Below are 17,853 nucleotides of genomic sequence, written 5' to 3'. Positions count from 1 at the left end.
GATTTGTGCTGTCATTAATTGTTTATAGTAATTTTTCACTTAAACTATCTCTGCTTTGAATTGCCATAAACATAATCGACAAACTTTTTTGATGTTTGACAGATAAAATAAAACTATATAAAAGACAAAATAAAAGTTTAAAATACACTCTGACATTAAAAGATATTCAGTGCATAAAGTATTAGCAAGATTTGTAAGATATGACCGAATTAAGTAGGTAGGGAGTGTGGAATAATACAGGATAATCAAAATGGTATTATAATTGCGTGTTTTAAAATTCTATATAAAAATTTATTCCAGAAATGTAGGATCCACTGCTCTGGTCCTAGAACATATTTAGAAGGCAAAATGTCTAAAGGAGGTAACTGTTCTCTATCCAGAGATAAACAAGGAATCATTCCACCTAGTTGAAGATTCGGGGTTTTGAGAAGACATGGATAGAAATAAGTCTATACAGATAATAAATACCACAGGAAGAAGGCTGTCATTACCACATTTCATGCCCATGAACTAAATGCCAACAATGTGAAAATACAACTGAACTCTGACTCTTCTAACGATATTCTTGCTATTTTTATATGCCAACCGCCACACTTTTTACAGAACAGTTTTAACATACTAAATTCAATTTTAATAATAATTTCTAGTAAGAGGACTCAGAAAACCAGAGGGATTTTAGAACTAAATCTAAATTAGCATAAGCATTTAACAAACTTCTTAATTTATCACATTTATCACCAAGAGGGGAATTGTCAATTATGCATATACCGAATTATATCATTACAGTGCAGCTTTGGGACAGTTAATCATGAACCTTCAGTAATCATGAATAACTAGTGAACATTTGGCAATCCAAGAGCAATAACGTAAACAAGAAAGGTAATCGCATCAGAACAAGAGAGACTTCAGAGAAGCTTGCAGGCAGCGATCCATGCCATCTCTAATGATTAAACCAGGAATGAAAAAATAAATAAATAAGCAGACACACATTAATATTCAATTCTTTTCTCTGCTGAAGGTCTCACGGTGGAAGGACCTGTCCACTGATTAGGATATTTTACTTTCTAACCATTGGCATTTTCTTTTTTAACAATGGAATGATGACAAGTAATTAGTGCACACTATCTCCTAATAGAAAAACACTGAATTCTAAATAATGTGCCACCCATACAAGATAGCTGCACTACGGTCAGGGTCCAATTTCAATTATGCAATTATTGACAACATGAGATTAATCATTCAAATATTGTATGCCAACAAAATGTTCTATATTAAAGGGGTTCAGAGGGTAGAGATCATTATGGCTTTACCTCAGCTACTGTTATAGAATCGGGATACAATGTGTGAACCAAATGATTTGCCAACATGAGATAAACCAAGGCATCTTCATCAACTTGAAGTCCAAAATATTCATGGTAATCACCTGAAAAAGCTTGACCTAGAGAACAGAAAATCGATACAGATGCATTATGTTAACATGCAAGTCTCAACTCAGCACAAATGCCCCCACCAATTAGTCTATTGAGATCAGTTTTGTTATCATAGCAAAGTGTAATGAGCCTTAATAGCACATAATATTATCATCAGCAAATATATGTTCTGACTTAGAAAAGTACTCCGTATCAAACATTCAGAATTCAGACAATCCTGCAAATCAATTTTTGCTTTTCAAAAGCAAACAAAGCACTTTAACTGAAAATTTGAATTTAATTTTAACATAATTTTGAAGGAAAAACATGAAATGATACCAAAGGGAATTCTAGATTTCAACTTATAGATATATATATTTTTTGCATGTCAAGAGATCCCTGTGAAGTAAAGAAAAGCAAATATGAAAACCATCATAAAATTGAGACAAAATGTTTATATTATTTTAAATATGTGCTTCAATTTATGCCATACAGATTTCCTATGATGACAAAAAGATTTTAACATCCTCCAACTTCCTTTTACCTTCTCTTTCCCCACATCCTAATTTTGGTTGCTTATAGTATGTATCACTTATTGGGGTTATACTATTTGCTTTCTATTCTTTGAATAGTTACTCATTTTTCATTAAATCCAATTAGTGTTCAACACCTGCCTTTCCCCCACCCCCACCCCCCCGCTTCCCTACATCAAATTTTTTATTTTGACTCATTGTTTTTTCAGTTTGCTGGATTCCATGGTATTTTCTGGAAGTTTTATTCATCAAGCTCTTTCAAATTTATACCTGAATGACAATTCAATTATCAATTTTCGAGTCAAACTTTGTTTCCCTAAGGATTTTGTAGACATTGCTGTTAGCAATAGAATAGTATGAGTTCAGCCATTGTTTTCATCTATACAGGTAAATTGCTTTTTCTTCCTAAGATGTCATATGCTGAACTTCTTTTTATCACTGAATTTTATAAATTAAACACTTTGTGTCTTGATGTTAATTACTTTGCCTCATTTTTCCCCCCAATTCATTTCCCTAACTCCACAATTCCTTGGAAGATACCAAGGCCTCAGAAGAGAGAGGTTCTACAGGGAAATGCAGGAGTTGCATATGTAATCTAGAAGGTGTTGTAATCTAGGAGAGACTCCTTTATAAATTTTGCCATGTTTTCCTTTTTCATTCTTTAAGTCAGTTTCTCTCCAAACTGGAAGATATCAGTGAAATCTATCATGTTTTAATAGATACAACTTCTTTCCTAGAAACATTTCATAGGGGCAGCACCATGCAAGATTAAGAGCAGATAGCAACACACTCTGAATACAGCTTCATTTCTTGGCAGCCACTTTTCAAAATTTACAAAGTCCTTGTTTCAGACTGGTTGTTGCTTGGTAATATTTGGCCATTAAAAAATAATAATTATTCTCCATGTTATCTACTAAGCGATTAGGATTCTGTGATCCCATTTCTTTGTGAAACTTTAAATTTTTTTTAATGTTTTATTTATTTTTGAAAGAAAGAGAAAGACAGACTACAAGCAGGGGAGGAGCAGAGAGAGAGAGGGAGACACAGAATCTAAAGCAGGCTCCAGGCTCTGAGCTATCAGCAGAGCCTGACACATGGCTCACATGGCTCGAACTCACCAGCCATGAGATCATGACCTGAGGCGAAGTTGGACACTTAACTGAAGAGCCATCCAGGTACCCCTCTTTGCACAACTTTTAAACTGAAGGTCTCTGATCAATGATTTTAATTACAAATTCATTTATAATTAAATTTTAACTGTGAACACCTCTATCTAAAATATACATATTTTCTACAGTGTTTAATATGCAAATGAATCCACACATTCACAAAGGTTCTCATTTATTTTTTGTTGTTGTTGTTATTTTTTTCTCATTACAATTGCTGTCATGTTAACATCCTATGGGTGCTGCAATAAACTGTTTGCTTAAAAATATTTTATTTCTTTCACTAGGACTTCTAGTGCTGTGTTGAATAAAGTAGTGAGAGTGAATCTCCTGTCTTGTTCCTGATCTTAGGGGAAAAGCTCTCAGTTTTTCACCACTTTTAATATTTGCAGATGACATGATGCTATATATAGAAACACAAAAAACTATTAGAACTGATAAATGGATTTAGTAAAATCACAGGATACAAAATTAATATACAGGAATTTGTTAAATTTCCATATACCAATAATGAATAGAAAGAGAAATTAAGAAAACAATCCCATTTAGAGTGGCAGTAAAAAGAATAAAATACCTAGGAATAAATGTAATCAAGGAGGTGAAAGACCTGTACTCTGAAAACTATAAAACACTGATGAAAGAAATTAGAGATGACATAAACAAATGGAAAGCTATACCGTGCTTATGGATTGGGAGAAACAATATTGCTAAGGTGCCCATACTATCCAAAGCAGTCTACAAAATCAATGAAATTCCTATCAAAATATCAATAGCATTTTTCATAGAACTAGAACAAATAAAACCTAAAATTTATATAAAACCACAAATTACCCCAAATAGCCAAAGCAATCTTGAAAAAGGAAAACAAAACTGGAGCTATCACAATCTCCCATTTCAAGGTATACCACAAAGCTGTAGTAATCAAAACATAGCAGTGCTGGCACCAAAATGAACACAGAGATCAATGGAACAAAATAGAGAGTCCAGAAATAAACCCAGACTTTTATGGTCAATTAGTCTATGACAAAGAAGGCAAGGATATTCAGTGGGAAAAAGACAGTGTGTTCAATAAATAGTGCTGGGAAAACTCAACAGCTACATGCAAAAAAAAAAAAAAAAAAAAAAAAAAGAAACTGGACTCCTTTCTTAGATCATATGCAAAAATAACCTCAAGATAGATTGAAGACCAAAATGTGAGATCTGAAACCATAAAATTCCTAGAAGGAAACATAGGCAGTAATCTCTTTGACATTAGACATAGAAACATTTTTCTAGATAGGTCTTCTTCGTCAAGGAAACAAGAGCAAAATTATACTACTGGGACTACAACAAAATAAAAGGCTTTTCACGGTGAAGGAAACCATTAACAAAACAAAAAGACAACCTACTGGATGGAAGAAGATATTCGCAAATGATGTGTCTGGTAAAGAGTTAAATATCCCAAAAATATAAAAAAACTTATACAACTGAACCTCAAAAAAACAAATAATCCTATTTAAAAATAGGCAGAGGACTTGAATAAACATTATTTCAAAGAAGACATACAGATGGCCAACAGACACATGACAAGATGTTCAACATCACTAATCATCAAGAAAATGTTAATCAAAATCACAATGAGATATCACCTCATACCTGTCAGAATGGCTAAATAAAAAACGCAAGAAATAACAAGTATTAGAGAGAATGTGGAGAAAAAGGAACCCTCGTACACTGTTGTTGGGAATGTAAACTGTTGCAGCCACTGTGGAAAACAGTATGGAGGATTCCACATTGCCCCCCACCCCCCAAATTAAAAACAGAACTACCATATGATCCAGTAATTCCACTACTGGGTATTTACTCAAACAATACAAAAACACTAATTAAGAAGATATACGCACCCCAATGTTTATTGCAGCATCATTTACAATAGCCACGATATAAAACAACCCAAGTGTCTACCCAGAGAAGAATGGATAAATAAGTTGTGAATATATATACATATATACATACAAACAATGGAATATTACTCAGCCATAAAAGAGAATGAAATCTTGCCATGTGCAACAACATGGATGGGCCTAAAGGGTATAATGCTATGTGAAATAATTCAGTAAGAGAAAGACAAATATCATATGATTTCATTCCTATGTGGAAGTTAAGAAACAAATCAAATGAACAAAGAAAAAAGAGATAAACCAAAAACCAGACTCTTAAATACACAGAATAAACTGATGTTGTATGTGTGGGAACGGGTGAATTCTGAATAATGTACAGAATTGTTGAATCATTATTTTGGATACCTGAAACTAATCTAACACTGTATGTTAATTACATATGAATAGAAAAAAAAATAAATGAATGAAACATATTTAAAAGAAAGCTACATAGTAAGGATAGCGTATTAAGTAGATATATTTCACAGAAAGTATTATCTTTTATTTACTTATAAAATGTATTTATTTCTGACCTCTTGCCAAAAAGGGATCAGAAGTCTCTAGAGAAAAGACATACACATTGGAACGAATAAAAATCAAGCTAACACTAATGGTCATTGGAAGCTCTGAAACTGAACCCCAAAGCTGGTTTTAATCTACCAGTAAAAAAACAAAAATCATTATTTGCATCTGTAATATATCAGTTTACCTACCCATTCCATGGTGATGATAGAGCATGGATGTAACGCCATCAAAACGAAATCCATCAAAGCCATATTCTTCTACCCACCATCTTATGTTTGACAGAAGGAATCTTAAAACTTCCCAGCTATAGTATTAGAAAAAAATATATTTAAACACATTGTTTATTGTGGTTTCTTTAACTGTTATACAGTTTGCTAAGAGTATTAATTATAAATTTCTATCTTAGGAATCATGATGTTCAAAGAAATATATCACTTAAAAAACAGAAAACCACTAATATTTATCACATTTGTTTGATGAAATTCATTCTAAGGATTATTAAATTTCGATAGTTGCAAAATCACTTAATACCTATGAAAAATTGAGAAAAAAATGTCTAAGTTGGGTCCAAAGTGCAGGGGCTCTCTTGTTCATACCTATGTCCTCAGTAACCCTATAGTGATTACTCCATAGTAATGCTTACAACAACAACAATGAAAAAAATCTATTACTCATCTCTAAATTTTCAAGATTTTTCATGTAATACATCCAGTACATAGTTCTTCCTTTCAGAAAATATAATGTCATTATCATTAGAAAAACTGCCTTCAATAAGAGACTGTTAAAAACTGAGAACAAACTGAGGGTTGATGGCGGGTGGGTGATGGGTATCGAGGAGGGCACCTTTTGGGACGAGCACTGGGTGTTGTATGGAAACCAATTTGACAATAAACTTCATATATTGAAAAAAATAATAAAAAAATAAAAAATAAATTTGAAAAAAAAAGAAAAACTGCCTTCAATGGTTGTCTGCTTAAAATATTTCCTCCATCTACAATTTGAAACAGATACATTAAGAAAAAAAAAAAAGACTTAAAGTCAACTACATGATAACCAATATCACATTTACTAGAGTATTGTTTTGTGAGAGTAAAGAAAAAGAAATCTAATTACTAACACACACATATATAATAAAGTAAAAAGTTTTACTAGTTACAATCCTACAACCATAAAAACAGAAGGAAAACAAAGAACTGTTATAACTCAATTAAAAACACCACACGAAACAAGCCTATTTCGGACAACTGAAAAGAAGGCATCATCAATTAGTACTTTCTTTAGTCATACAGTTATGGTTGAGTTCTTTATCTTATTATAACTCTGGTTTTAAGACTTTAATACCTCATTTAGCTTAATGACAAAGCAGTTACAGTGAACACAAATCTTTAACCCAGTTAAAATTTATGTATTTTTTTTAAACTGTCCATATATTAAAGATCAATCTGACATAAGTGGAGATTAAGTCATCACAATCAACTTCGGAACAGTAAATCCAAACTTTGGGGAAAGATGAGTGTTGGTAGTAATTAAGTGCTTTAAATAAGCTACTTTGAGTTTTGAGAACTTACTGAAAGTTAAAAAAAATGAAAAAAAAAACCAGAAATACATGTAATCTGGTAGATATGAAAGATAGCCAGGAGGTTTTAGATTGCTAGGTCCAAGCCATGATGAAGGTAGAATTTGCTAATGTTTCTACAAATGCATATTCATTTCAGAGTTAAGTAAAAAACAAAAACAAAAACAAAAACAAAATGTTCAACAAAAAGAAATTAATAAAAACAAAGAGGTATTCTACACCTGAATGAGATCAAAATTACTCTATTTTGCATAGGACTAATTTCTATACACTTTTTGAAGTTTTATTTAAATTAACAAACTTGATTTTTAGAGCCATTTTGGTTCACATTAAAATGGAAAGGAAGCATGTCTATACTTTTCAACCAAGTTGCTATAGGAATACCTCAGAAAGAGGATGTGAAGCAATTTGCAATCATTAACACTTTGTAAACAATATTTTGAAAAGGATATACTTTTCTAATTTGGCTATTCAACTTGTAATGTATATTTTAGTCATAAAGGTAAACTAAAGATATTTTTAGTCAAAAATACCCCAGAGTAGAAACAAAAACCTGTTTAAATGCTATATACCTTGGGTAGATGTATGAAGATACGAATATGCAACCCAAAGATCGCAAGCTGTCCCTGGGCCTTGTCTGTCATGCACTACTATTCTGTTGCCTTGCAGAGTACTTCAAGTTCTTGCTTTGAATGCCTGGAGATGGAACATGTTACTCCGAGCTCTTTCCAGTCTTTACTACTCTGCATTTTCTAGTACCAGCCCTATTTACTAATTTATATCACTGGCTTGGGTTTGTAGACCATTGCTGTCAATTTCTAATATAAATACTACCGACTGAGTGTTTTCTAGGTAGACACAGGTTCAAATGTAAAATCTGTGTCCTAGTGTCTACAAAGATAAAAGAAAAAAGACAATAATAGTGCAATCCAATAAAAATGAAAAAGGGAGGTGATGTGAATTTCATAACTGAAAAGAAAGCATTGCCCAATATCACAAAGTTGATTAAGGGCAGCATTATTAAATGGCCTATTGGTTCCTGTTACTATACTATTTATTCTCTTCTTGACCAAAAACAGTAATAAAACTCCACATAACATATTAAAAGAAAAAGACAAACTTAGTTGTTACTACATGATTAGACAGATTCTTGGCATGGATGAACAGGAAAAGAATTCCCTGTGATAATCTGAAAAGAAATGACAATGGAGCATCTAAATTAACAAAATCTAATGGGTTAAAAAAAGAACTAAATTCTATATTTTATTTTATTTTTTAATTTTTTCTTTAACATTTATTCATTTTTTGAGAGATAGAGACAGAGTGTGAGTAGAAGAGGGGCAGAGAGAGAAGGAGATACAGAATCCGAAGCAGGCTCCAGGCTCTGTACTGATAGCCCAGAGCCCCACACGGGGCTCAAACTCATGGACCGTGAGATTATGACCTGAGCTGAAGTCCAATGCTTAACTGACTGAGTCACCCAGGTGCCCTAAATTCTATACTTTAGAATTTAAAATGCTCTTAACCTGGGGCACCTGGGTGGCTTAGTCGGTTAAACGTCTGACTCTTGGTTTGCTGTTCAGGTCACGATCTCACAGTTCATGAGTTCGAGCCCCACATCTGGTTCCATGCTTACAGTATGGCACCTGCTTGGGATTCTCTCTCTCTTCCTTTCTCTCTGCCTCTCCTCTGCACATGTGCAAACTCTTCTCTCAATCTCCTGAGACAATGTCTAAACAACATCAACAATCCTAGGGGGAAAAAAAAAAATCACTGCAAAGTTAAACTGACAGGAATAAATCAAATTTGTAGTGCTTTAAAAATAATTTATTTTGTTATGTTTTATAAATCATGGATGAAGCATAAAATAGATGTGTTATCTGTAGAGACAGAAAAGAGATATACAAAATTTTATAGGAAACCAAACTAGAACAAAAACAGTAAAGAAATAAAATCTAGAGTTTTATTTTGTATTAACACAATCTCAGGAAATACATTCAGAAAAATAAAGTTGGTGGCAGTAAATGGAAAGCAAGTTTATATACATTTTCTAAAACTAGGATATTAAGAACAGTAAAAACAACAACTAGTTGTGTAAATCTTATAATTATTTTATAAATAATGAAATTTTGTTGATTAAGAAAAAAATGAACTATTAGTTCAGGAAATAGCGGGGGAAGGATGGACTCACATATATTCCTAATAGTTCTGTGGTCCCAATTTGGTGTGTCTTATCATCTTACATGATAAATCTAGACAGACTAATTCACTCTTTGTAAACTCAGTATCCTGATGTAACTAACTTTAAAACACAGACTGCTTGTACAGAATCAGAACTTTAGAGATCAACAAGACAGAGAACCAGGAAGACTGAGATGTGAGTCTATAAAATAAGCAGACCATACACATGAGTACTTTCACAGACACAAATCTGAATTCAAAGTGGAGAAATAGTAGGTGATAGAGTGTTTATATTGTAATTGGAATGAAGATATAGCTTTCCCCCCCTTTTTCTTCCACTATGCAAACATCCAACTTGATATAGACACTATATTTAGCTATTACATAAATATATTTATCCCAGATCACTGAACTTAAATTATAAGAGGAAAGCTATGCAAGGAATTCTCCAGAACCTCCAGGTTCAGTGATTCACTTAGAGGACACACAGGACTCAGCATATAATTGCGCTCACAGCTCTGATTCATTATAGCAAAAGGATAAAAAGTAAAATAAGCAGGGGCGCCTGGGTGGCGCAGTCGGTTAAGCGTCCGACTTCAGCCAGGTCACGATCTCGCGGTCCGTGAGTTGGAGCCCCGCGTCAGGCTCTGGGCTGATGGCTGGGAGCCTGGAGCCTGCTTCAGATTCTGTGTCTCCTTCTCTCTCTGCCCCTCCCCCGTTCATGCTCTGTCTCTCTCTGTCCCGAAAATAAATAAAAAATGTTGAAAAAAAAATTAAAAAAAAAAAAAAAAGTAAAATAAGCAAAGGAAAAGGTGCATGGGCAAACTTCAGAGGAGTCTAGACACAAGCTTCCAAGAGTCCTCTCCTGATGGGGTCGCATGTAATTCTTCCAACAACAGTCACAACACTTGTGAAATATCTACTGGGGAGACTCATTAGAAACTCAGTTCCCAGTGATTTTTTTGGAGGTTGGTGACCTGGTATATCATATCAAAATCTAGATTTTCAGAAGGCAATAGTGTTTAATATAACACATATTGTTTATATGAAGAGTATAGGTGCAGTCGCGGCCAATATCGTAGGCAGGTGTTTCTAAATTAGCAGTCTTCTCCTCCTCCTCCTCCTCCTTCATTTTTTTTTTTTTTTGACATTTATTTATTCTGGTGGGGGAGGGGCAGAGCGAGAGGGAGACACAAGATGCAAAGCAGGCTCCAGGCTGAGAGCCATCAGCACAGAGCCCGACCTGGGGCTCAAACTCATGAACTGTGAAATCATGACCTGAGCTGAAGTTGGACACTTAACCAACTGAGCCACCCAGGTGCTCCTAAAAATAGCAGTCTTAATTGTGCTATAGTAACTCTTTTCTTCACAAAGCAGAGCCTAACATTTATTACATAATTATAAAATACTTACCATAGGTTTTTGGAGATAAACTTCTTCTAAAGTCATTTTATCTCAGAAGTACTCAGATTTCAAAACCCAGTGGAACAATCTAAATACACTTTAAGAATCTAAATATGTGGGTCGCCTGGATGGCTCAGTCAGTTAAGCGTTGGACTTTGGCTCAGGTCATGATCTCACAGTTTGTGGGTTTGAGCCCCGGATTGGACCCTGTGCTGACAGGTCAGAGACTGGGGCCTGCTTCTGATTATGTTTCCCTCTTTTTCTGCCCCTCCCCCATTTGCTCTGTGTCTCTCTTTCTCAAAAATAAACATTAAAAAAATGTAAATAGGTAAGGAGCCCAGGTTGAGGTGCTCTCCCTGCAAGCTTACCTTCCAGTAGTCCCATGGACAATGAACTCATTCAGCATGTACATGAGTGCATTAGTTCACTGAATCTACGATGCCTTTTAACTAGAACACCAGAACAAGCTTAAAAAATAGGTACCAGTGAAAACACAGATTTTTGAAAGATGTCTATTTCTATTTCTACTGTCATATTTTCAAATTCTGCACCCATAAATTCCATTTTTCCTTCTTTTGAGGCAAGGGGACTGAGAAGAGGGGTTATGATGTATTCTAAATTATGACTGAATTAGAAATATTACTCAACATGCCCTGCAGTAATAAATGAACTGAATCATCTCAACTGTATGGTTTGATCAAAGTATGAAAATGTCTGGCAAAGGGTACAATAAAAAATGCAATTCATATTTTCTACCTCAAAATGTCATCAGACAGCCCATAACACAGTTGATATATCCAGTTGATTAGAGTCCCATAAAATATAAAGCAAAATTTAGGAGCACAGTTTTATTCTGGTGTGTTCCAGCAGACTAGGTAGGACTTTGATTTTTAAGATTTCTGCACTGACACAAGGCTTTCAAACTTATTCTTAGAAACCAAAGCCTAGTTTCCAAATAATTAGAAGAGTTAGATGCTAAATTTAAGAAGGTGATACCACCATAATATATACTTTGGGGACCAGGAAGAATGTGTATGAGAAGTAACCTATGTTAGTTATTAGCTTTATATCTTAAACTAATTAACAGGTAAGTTAGAAACCAATACTATGTCATCTACACTGCCAAATTAATTGATTAGTTTACTCATATTTTTTTATTAAGCAAAAACAAAATCGCTATAATCCAGAAAAAGCTAATAAACTTCAGCTTTCTTGTGAATCATAAACCACTAAAAATGTTTAAATCGCAGGTGTCTGATGTAAAAAATGAATATTGGCTGTATAATATATACATTTAAGAATTTCTGGCAATCAAAATAATCATGATTCTAATTGATTTAGATGTCTGAAATATTCAACCTGTAATCAAGTAATGAAAATTTATTAAGGAAATTTTGTTCCACAGATAATTCCAATATTAAGGTTTTTAGAAAATATCCCTAAAATCAAAAACTGTTGATTGTCTCACATTCTGCCAATGAACTTTACGATGAAATAAAACATAGTCCAATTTTCTTGGTGAGCAAGTATAATCAGATATAACAACATTTATTAGCTGAAGTTACACTTTGTAATTTAAACCAATTTGCATACATGTTTTTATTTTTGGTCCTGAGTAACTTTTGAGATTTTCAAAGTAAGCAACTTTGTCCACTGGATGTTATTAAAACTACTGGTATTATATAATTAGTAGGAGATATTATTGAAGAGTAGTTAAATATAAAAATATAAATAAAATAATTTTTTCTTAGTTATTCTAGAAGCTTTGAAGCTGAATAGCTATCGAACAGTACATCATAACACCATGAGACAAAAACAACATTTTTATTTTAATGTGCGTGTGTGTGGTTTTTTTTGTTTGTTTGTTTTTGTTTTTTGAGAGAGAGCACAAGCAGGGGAGGGGTAGAGAGAAGGGGACAGAGGATCCCAAGTGCGCTCTGAGCTGACACTGTGACAGCAGTAAGCCCAATGTGAGGCTCAAACTCAGGGACCATGAGCTCATGACCTGAGCCAAAGTCCAGATGCTCAACCAAATGAGACACCCAAGTGCCCCTAAACCACATGCTTTGATCGGGGTATTTCAACTCTGGCAGTAAATCTAACTTGAGCAGAGAAGGAACTTTAAGACTTTCTTTTATGAAGAAGATATGGTATGTCAAATAAAAGGACAGAGTCTGAAGTACAATAAAAATAACATTTTCAAAAGGAAGATACTCTATTGAGGCTACTGCCATTGAAAAGCAGGTAATATCTACCTATTCTATTTTTTAAAATTAAAAAAAAAAACACCTCACATGTGAATTTAAATTTAATTAATCACTAAAGAAAAAAATGTATTTTTTTTGCTTATACTTTGTCAAAGAAATTATACTTTGTCAGTCAATAGAAAATGATTAAGTGAGAAGCTGGAAATGATCAATATAATCTAATGATCCTATCCAATACTAGACAGTAGTGTCACCAATGATAAAATGTATCTAGATTTTCAGACACTGAGAATTATATTGAGGCTATTGTATACATTAATTTCAAATAGAATTAGGTAGCAAGTAGCACAAAATGTTAGTGAGACAGATTGTTAATTCAACTACTAAAAATCTGTAATAATATAAATTTCAGAACACAGGTGGTTATTATAAAATATGATTTTGAAGTTTTCAATATCACATTATTTTCTGTATTTCAACCCACACAACTTTATTTTATTTGAATTAATATGTTGTTTAATCATATTATATCCACTGAGCCCTAGTTATCTACATTCAATATTACAACACAACATTTTCTTTCCCTGAAGGCCTAAATTGTACTTAGCTTATTAAATATTTTATAAAAATTACCTCTATTTCTATTACCTATAAGTCTAATCAGTTATTCTCTAGGAAATAAGTAGGAAAAGATAGCATATCGTACCTTTATATGCTAAATATCCAATTATACTTTTGCTTAAAAAAATACTTGAAAAATTTCAAGTCTCTTTTTTCTCTCATTTTATCTATATTCTTAACAAGGATGGTTACCTCCTCAAGTAAGATTAGGAAAGGCGAACTTGAAGGGGCTTGTGTTTTTACCTGTGTATGTATGTGCATGTGTGTGTGCACATGCAGGTGTGTGTGTGTGTGTGTGTGTGTGTGTGTGTGTGTGTGTGTGTGTGTTTGGGGAGGAGTACGGGACCAGAGGGACTAGCAGTGAGAGCAAAAGTGAAAGTTTTCAGTCCAATATAAAAGAAAGAGACAAATATAAATCAAATAATAACCCACTCTGATAATAATTACCCTTTGTGATTAAGAAATTAATATTCATATGTTTGTAAATTGCTCTATATTTTTCTGCTTCCTCACAAAGATTGTTACCAAAAGTGATTTTTTCAAAGCATTAATGCCTATAAAATATCCTACTAAAGTTTGGAGAGAACTTAGGACTTTTTCAAAGTAGAGGCTCCAAAAAGTTGAGCAGGTCAAGAAACCAGAAAGCCAAACTAAGTCACTCTCTCTGGTGAAACATAGGTAAGGTATTATGTGAAATTATTACACATCTCATCTGAACAAAACATTGCTCTTCTCCAGAAGAAATCACTATAAATTAGATAATTATATTTAAATACATATAGACAAAAGTACCTAGATACACACATATCCATGTCTTTCAAACAAGATTAAAAAATCCTCCCTTACCTCTAGAATGAAGATAATTTCTGCTCCAGATCAAAACAAGTGACAGTGACTTGAACATATATAAATACACATTATTGACAAAGACTAAACCATAATAGGTAGTCAGCTTTTAAAAACTTATTTTAATAGTAAAAGTTTAGAAACATTAACTGTTCATATGCTTCTGCTTTTTCATTTTTTTCCCTTCTAATTGATTCCCTTTTTTTTTTTTTATGGTTTATTTATTTTTTGAGAGGGAGGGAGAGAGTGGGAGGGAGGGAAGGAGGGAGGGAGGGAGGGAGGGAGGGAGAGAGAGAGAGAGAGAGAGAGAGAGAGAGAGACGCAGAGACAAGGAAAGAGAGAATCCCAAGCAGGCTCCATGCTGTCAGTGCAGAGCCTGATGTGGGGCTCAATCTCACAAGCCACAAGATCATGACCTGAGCCAAAATAAAAGAGTTGGACACTTAACTGACTGAGCCACCCAGGTGCCCCTAATTGATTTGTTTCTAATAAATTAATATTTAAACAAGCTATTATAATACTTGTATTATACACAAATACATTCCTGAACTTGATAATTTCCCACCATCTATTCAGATTTATAATTAGGTATAAAATACTTATTTACTTTTATTTAGCCAGTTTCATTTCAAAAGATAGTTTGAGGCAACTTATAGATAAATACATCTGAACAGCATCAAAAATAAATGAGAAAAATACAGATGAAGGAGAAGAAAGACCTTGCAGATATATAAGCATAGGCATCTGGTAATTAGTTTTCATTTCCAGTCCAAAATAATTATAATTTCATAGACCATAGTGACTACAAGAAGATTTTCCTTGACTATCACCCCCAAATGATGAATATTTTAGGGCAACATTTGAGGAAAATACTGGTATTGTTTATATAAAGATATAAATATTTAGAACACTACGAAAGTTGTTTCCAATATGCAATAATATACTCTAAGACTAAAAATGGATAAGTAATCCAGATAGGAGGTGAACTGGGGACAGAATTAAGGCAGGGTGCAAAAAGAAAAGTACCTAGTTCCTCAGGAAATGTTGTGTGTGTGTGTGTGTGTGTGTGTGTGTGTGTGTGTGTGTGTGTGTGTGCGCGCGCGCATGTGTGTGTGTGTGTATGTGTGTTCTGGGGTGGGAAACCAAGTAAAATAGTACAAAGCTGGTATTAGTCATATTTAAATTTCAACCATCCTTCCTTCAGCAGTTTTCAAATTCGCCTTGAACTTACTAAATAGCATAGAGCTCTCTAATGTGTATTTGTACACATTCTTACAAAGGGAACTGGCTTTTGGTAGGCTGGCTAGAGTAGAATAGAAAGGGGAAATGTAAATATTAAATAGGAAAGAAAAAAGGAATTCAAATTCCCTGAGTCTCTACTGGCTTCCAGACTCCACATATTATATAGTCTCACTTTAATGAGGCTATGATATCAAGTACGTTTTATGGCTGAGGAAATGGAAATTCAGAAAAGTTAAATAAAATACTCAGGGTCACGTGGATAACAGGTACAGATGAAACTGAATCTTTTAAGTAAATCCAAAACCACAATTCTTTTTTTTTTTTTAATTTTTTTTTTTTTCCAACGTTTATTTATTTTTGGGACAGAGAGAGACAGAGCATGAACGGGGGAGGGGCAGAGAGAGAGGGAGACACAGAATCGGAAACAGGCTCCAGGCTCTGAGCCATCAGCCCAGAGCCTGACGCAGGGCTCGAACTCACGGACCGCGAGATCGTGACCTGGCTGAAGTCGGACGCTTAACCGACTGCGCCACCCAGGCGCCAAAACCACAATTCTTAAGTATAATCTTATACTACCACATTCAGCATTACCATGAATATATTAATTCTTGTTTTGGGCAATTTCCTTGGTACATACCCAGTGCTCTAATACACAGTCATATTAATTGTATGAACGTGAACAAGGTATTTAACTTCTCCAGGCCTCAGTTTTTCAACTGTAAAATGGAAGATAATTTTAGCACCCTCCTGAAGGGCATTAAATGAGATAATGGAATGATCATACTATTAGCAGTTTGACAATAAGGAATTAAAGAGAGCTTCTATTAGAAAATAAAAGAAATTTAAATGTTTATTTGTTTAAATAATAGGTTAACTATAAATTAGAATATGCCAGTGTCTTCTAATACTACCTTTTTAAATTGAAAATGAATCTTTGGGGTACCTGGGTGGCTCAGTCAGTTAAGTGTCTGACTTCAGCTCAGGTCATAATCTCACAGTTCATGAGTTTGAGCCCAGCTCTGGGCTCTGTGCTGACAGCCCAGAGCCTGGAGCCCACTTCAGATTCTGTGTCTCCCTCTCTGCCCCTCCCCTGCTCACGCTCTGTCTCTTACTCTGTCTCTCAAAGATAAACATTAAAAAAATTAAAAAAAAAAAAAGGAAATCTTCGTGAAGATAAGAATGTTTGGGCTAATATCAAAGAAAACAAACCTCATATTTTAATTTGGTATTTATTTTTTTCTCTGGCATGGTGTAGTATTTACTTATTGATGCATTCAACAATTATTTCTTGAGTATGTACTTTCTGCCAGGCACCATGCTCAGTGCTGGGGTTAGAATCATGAATGAGAAATACACAATACCCATTTTATTGTTTTTTTAATTTTTAATTTTTTTTATGTATTTATTTATTTTGAAAGAGAGAGAGAGAGTGTGAGCAGGGGAAGGGCAGAGAGAGAGGAAGAGAGAGAATGCTAAGCAGGCTCCATGCTGTCAGCAGAGTCCAATGTGGGGTTGATCTCATGAACCTGAGCCAAAATCAAGAGTTAAACACTTAACAAACTGAGCCAAGCGGTGCCCCACCAATACCCATTTTCATGGAGTCTGAAGTCTAAAGGGAGAGACATACGTTTTCTAAGTAATACCGGAAATATATTTATTTACATAGTGATTAATAATACAGAGAAAAATATGGTAGTATGACACTGTATTTTGAGACGATCTGTTAATCTACTCTTGGGAGGTGAAGCTAGGCTTCTGAGATAGTGGTATTGAAGACTGAGGTTCCATACGATAAATTAAACAGTATATCGCCCACTCAAATTTATGAGAAATAAATTTAGTTCAGAAAAGCTGCCAATCCATGTCTGAGAGACATAGCAGGAATACATTTTATTACTTACTATCAGTTCTCTAGTGTATTATTTATTTATTTATTGCCAGTGTATTTATTTATTGCCAGTGTATTATTGAACATAGTGCCTCCTTTAAAAATTGATGCCAATGTGTGGCCAACACAATCAGATTTTGTAGAAAGGTATCAAATTAGCCGTCAAATAAACAAACAGGTGAGGGTTAAGAAAAAATAAGGTGAACATATTTATGTTATCACTTTGTGACTGACCTACCCACATAAAGCTCAAGTATTCTTCCCTATTGTAATCATGTTTTTCCAGAATTTTTCTCATTTATTTATTTATTTATTTATTTATTTATTTATTTATTT

General features: G+C 33.9%; 1 protein-coding gene across 2 annotated transcripts in view; it reads right to left on the bottom strand.

The window, feature by feature from the left end:
• The window catches only part of GBE1 (1,4-alpha-glucan branching enzyme 1), a 290,326-nt gene that overhangs the window by 100,773 nt on the left and 171,700 nt on the right, over positions 1–17,853 (bottom strand). For both annotated transcript variants that reach the window (XM_086675703.1, XM_025913442.2), the window contains exons 8-9: positions 5,741–5,856; positions 1,311–1,438 (exon numbers count right to left, since the gene is read on the bottom strand). In XM_086675703.1, the coding sequence (XP_086531829.1) occupies positions 1,311–1,438; positions 5,741–5,856 (244 nt within the window). The remainder of the gene's footprint in view (positions 1–1,310; positions 1,439–5,740; positions 5,857–17,853) is intronic.

The sequence above is a fragment of the Puma concolor genome, chromosome C2, assembly GCF_028749965.1.
Source record: "Puma concolor isolate L17-30 chromosome C2, mPumCon1.1.hap2, whole genome shotgun sequence".
Lineage (NCBI taxonomy): Eukaryota > Metazoa > Chordata > Mammalia > Carnivora > Felidae > Puma > Puma concolor.
Note: the sequence above shows the minus strand (reverse complement) of the source record. Positions and strands in the feature narration are given on the sequence as shown.